This window comes from Plasmopara halstedii (assembly GCF_900000015.1).
Source record: "Plasmopara halstedii genome assembly, contig: Scaffold_3120, whole genome shotgun sequence".
In the NCBI taxonomy this organism is placed as follows: Eukaryota; Oomycota; class Peronosporomycetes; order Peronosporales; family Peronosporaceae; genus Plasmopara; species Plasmopara halstedii.
The window spans coordinates 88,347-92,633 of NW_020190023.1; the positions used below are offsets into that span (position 1 = coordinate 88,347).

Sequence of the window (4,287 nt, forward strand, 5' to 3'; positions counted from 1 at the left end):
ATCTTTTTGATGAGAACGGTGACGTCCACTATCACGTGGGATGTCTAGTACGACGACGTCGTTACCAGGGTCAGACCCAATATCTGGTGAAGTGGCGGGGATATACCGACTCTCAAAACTCGTGGGAGTTTGAGGCGCCACTTCGGCAAGATTGCCCAATCGCCGTGAACGCTTTTGATCGGAACGATCAGGACGTCCCGCGTCATCACACGCCCGCGCTCCCAGGCAAAAGCCAGGGAGGTAGAAGGGCCATGAGCAGAGCTCAAGCAGTGTCCTCGAGCTCTTGCGGTCGAAGACACAGAGCTCGCGGGAGCATTAAGGGTTGTGAACCCATACGTCACAGGGCGACAATCCGAAGGAAGTCGACGGCGTGCCTAGAGTCTAGCAAATTCAAAGCGGAGGTGTCGCTCACACGCACGTGCACTTCCTTTTGGCTCAATTGCGAGTTATGCAGTGGGGAAAGTTTCCGGTGCTGTTGCACCCATCGCTCAAAGAGAGCTTCGTCATCTATAGTACTTTCGCCAGGGGTGAGCACTACAGGTATTGTCCGCATTGCGGGTACACGAGGACCACCTCGTTGTGCACTCAGACGAGTGCGACAAGTTTCCAACGGAATTTCTTGTGGGAACAAGAAACGAGTTTTAACATCATCCGTGTGGCAAGTTCATCATCCGTTCTGGCCGGGGGGCTGATGATTTGGACGCGTAACGATCGAGTTACCGTGTCCTTCGCTTCCAAAGCAGGATCCGCAGGGCGAAAGCCATATTCCACACGAGGATCCATGACCGACCGTGGATGGGCGCGCTTTAGAGCCGCCTTACGGGCAACTTCAAGCTGCCGCCTCTGCTTCCCGTCGAGGTCATTGGTGATCACACCACGTGCCTCAGTTGATGAGAAGTTAGGGAACGGACATGGGGTCCGCAAGACACGAGCAGGGCTCGTATCGCGCCGCTGGCGCAGCTCGTCTTCCTCGTTTTCCCATGCGGGAAAAGGAGTGTCAGACTCATAGTCGACCACATCCTCATAGAGGCCACCCGGCACTGAAAGCGTGCGCGGAGTGCGATGTTTGTGCTCATCAAGCCTAGGATATACACCCCTTGGTGCTGCGGACGCACTGTCCGACGTTGCACCGAGTGCGAGAGATGAAGTTGGGCTCTGCCCATGCTCGCCGTCAGATCCGGCGAGACTTAGAGATTTTGGTGTCATTGAAACAGGGCTCATTGAGCAAGGAAGTTGTTTGTTCCAACAAATGAAGTTGCAGTGTTTAACGGACACGCGAGCCTCGTTGAGGCAATAATTGATTGGAACTGTAAACGTTCTCAATCTTAATGGGGGTGGGTGTAACGGGGTTACACGAACCCTAATAACAGGGGTGTGTGCGTGTCACACGATGTGCATAACGTGACCACATACCCAACAAGAATACGGTACGGGGCTATGTAGCCAGTAGTTATGGATGTATTCAGATTTTACTAAATATGCTTAGTATATTCAGGGAAATCTAAACTTTTAACATTCAGATAAAAATATAAAAATATTAGTTTCGATTTTGAACAGAAGTGTTCGTTTGCCTTGGTTAAGGCTTTCGAGTACTTTTAGAGGCAGCGGATTGCGATCCGCTGCACTAGTACTTGGTTCTTGTAACAAATGAAAGGTCGGTGACCGAAAGACGCTTCCTTAAGCGCAAAGCTACGGCAGCCCCGCTGCATGTTTGTTACCCTTGGTAAGGCTTTAGTACTTTGAAGAAGCAGATTGCGATCTACTACACTAGTACTCGTTCTTGTAATTACGGCGATACCAGCTGTGCTTCCTCTAAGCAAAGAGCGACGGCAGCCCCGCTGCACGGAACAAATATTGTCAAGCATTACAGCAAGAAATGCAAATGCATGAGCTCGACGCTCTAAACTCCGGCATGGACAAGGCTTAAGTACCTAGAAGAAGCGGGTTGCGATCCACTACACTAGTACTCGTTCTTGTAAGAACGGCGACCCTAGCTATGCTTCCTCTAAGCAAAGAGCGACGGCAGCCCCGCTACACGGAACAAATATTGTCAAGCATTACAGCAAGAAATGCAAATACATGAGCTCGGCGCTCTAAACCCCGGCATGGGCACCAATTCAGCAGATGCAAATGGTGAGCTTTGCGCTGACCATAATGAACGAGGTGCGCCGTTCATGGCTCAAGCGGCTGCTCCACCATTGTTGCAGTATCCGACTCAACAACTGGCTGGGCGGTATTAAGCACACTGACCGCCGCCGGACGCCAGAATCTACATGCGCAACTCCAACGACGGTTAATAAATTTAAGAGCGCTTTTAGCCGAGTCATCACGCAGATTGAGATGATAGAGCCGACATGTGGCTGCGCCTGGTCTGAGCGGTACATGGTGAATGATTTCGACCAGCATCTACATGATAAAGCAAAACTCCTGTACCATCAGCCCATCAACTATGGTGGGCCACGCACTCGACTCTTTGGTTCGTGATGGATCAGACGTATTTTCTTCTAGGAGAACGCTCTCGACGCAACAGCGGATAAAGCTAATGGAGCTAAGGAATACGTAAAACGAGCACATTCTGGACTTAAATGCTCTTATAGCGGCAACAATCTCGCGACCTAAGCCGGTACTAGAGGCCATCATCAAGTACGCTGAACCGGAAGTAAGGCATGCTTTGACGGCCATGTGTGACTCCAAATCCGCTTTTATAACCCAACGATCTTGTTATGTGGGGCGTATGATGTCTGCTGATGACCGACCGTCGTAAATGCGGGGTTTGAAACCCAAGAAGAATCGCGGCGATGCCGAAGGTACAAAGAGGTTGGATACCTGAAGAGGAACCTCCTGGAAAGCCCTTCTGGAAACAACATCAGCAAGTTAGTAAAGCTCGCACCTTCGACGCTTAGCCAGCATGCCAAGAAGATGGATTTTGAATAGTATCACCAGCCTACATCTCATCAACGACCCATCGCTAAGGACAAATATACTGATGTGTTCTGTTGGGGATACTCGTATCTTGGTTGAGCGATGGTCAAGAGAGAATCGGTTATTCTAAAAGCGGTTATTAATGAATCCACAGACCCTGTATCTGACAGTAAGATCGAGAGCGAAAGTCATGTATGGTGTGTGTGCTAACGGTGAGCATTTTCGAGTAGATAGCCGACCAAGGGTACCAGAGAACACGCACCAATTGATCAAGTCAGGGAAGTCATTTGTAGCGACCTATGGGATTAAATGACACCGCGTGATTGTCAAGGTAGCCATTATATACTCAGCTTTGTATACCACAACTCGAACTACTGCAAGGTGTGCATGGCAAAGAAGAACATGTTTGAGGATGTTAATCTCGAATTAGATAAACGGTTCGTTTGTCGAATACATGTTCTCTCCGCACGAAGACAGGGAGAAAATCAAAAATTGGATTTTTCGCATAGAAAACAAAGTGTTCCGTTAGGTATTTAAAGTCGGAAACCAAGCTAAAGCTGAGCGATTGCACCGGACAACTCTCAACATAGCTCCGTACATGATGTTTGGTGCAGGATTGCCGCTGGTTTTCTGGGGTCACGCGGCTATGTACGCCTTTTACCCTTTGAGACCAAAGCTCGTCACGCGCCAATAGGAAGTCACCACTCGAGGTATTGCTTTGTCAAGCGCCGACCCTCTGTGACATCGTGGTGTCTGGAACCCAATGCTCTGTGTTTCGTGATTCTGGAAAGCGCGCCATTAACAAGAGGTCGTATAAGGGCATAGCTGTTAATAAGGACTGTATCTATACATCTGTCTCCGGAGAGCCAGGTCACTATCACGCGCCATGTCCAGAACATTCTCACACCAGAGGAGGACGCAAGTGCAAAGATACCTGCCGCACGAACATAAAGATGTAAGGTAATCACGTATAATCTTCTTAGTGAGCCACCTTTAGCATTGACCGTTTGTAAAAACCAATGACGTCAAGCCGAACGCAGATTGTTTGGACCCGGAGGACTTCAGTCAAGCGCGAACGTGCACAGCAGCGAGTGCACTGTGGGTGGCAGCTGAACAGGAACGCCCTTGCGTGCCGGTTAACCACCCATAGAAGCCCCTCGAAGGTGCACTTCGACTGCATATCATGTGGTGGAAAAGAAGAGGCGAGCGGGCTCTGAAATAATCGAACGGTACAAAGCTCAACTGGTTGCCTACGGCAACGTCGGTGTTAAATTCTTCCTCGTGTTGCGGGCCAACTACCCATATAAGTGTTGGAAACCGTATCCGGACGGCGGTTGAAGTGTCCGTTGGGCAGGGTGGCCCACG

The 4,287-nt window shown here is 49.9% G+C and overlaps 1 protein-coding gene across 1 annotated transcript; it reads left to right on the forward strand.

Annotated features, from left to right (window-relative positions):
* Positions 1 to 3,309: 3,309 nt before the first annotated feature.
* Positions 3,310 to 3,747, forward strand: PHALS_07575 (uncharacterized protein; the record flags this gene model as incomplete). The annotated part of the gene is made up of 2 exons (XM_024721066.1): positions 3,310 to 3,359; positions 3,537 to 3,747. 2 exons carry the CDS (start codon positions 3,310 to 3,312, stop codon positions 3,745 to 3,747), a joined length of 261 nt encoding a protein of 86 aa, XP_024586203.1.
* Between the last annotated feature and the right edge of the window lie 540 nt (positions 3,748 to 4,287).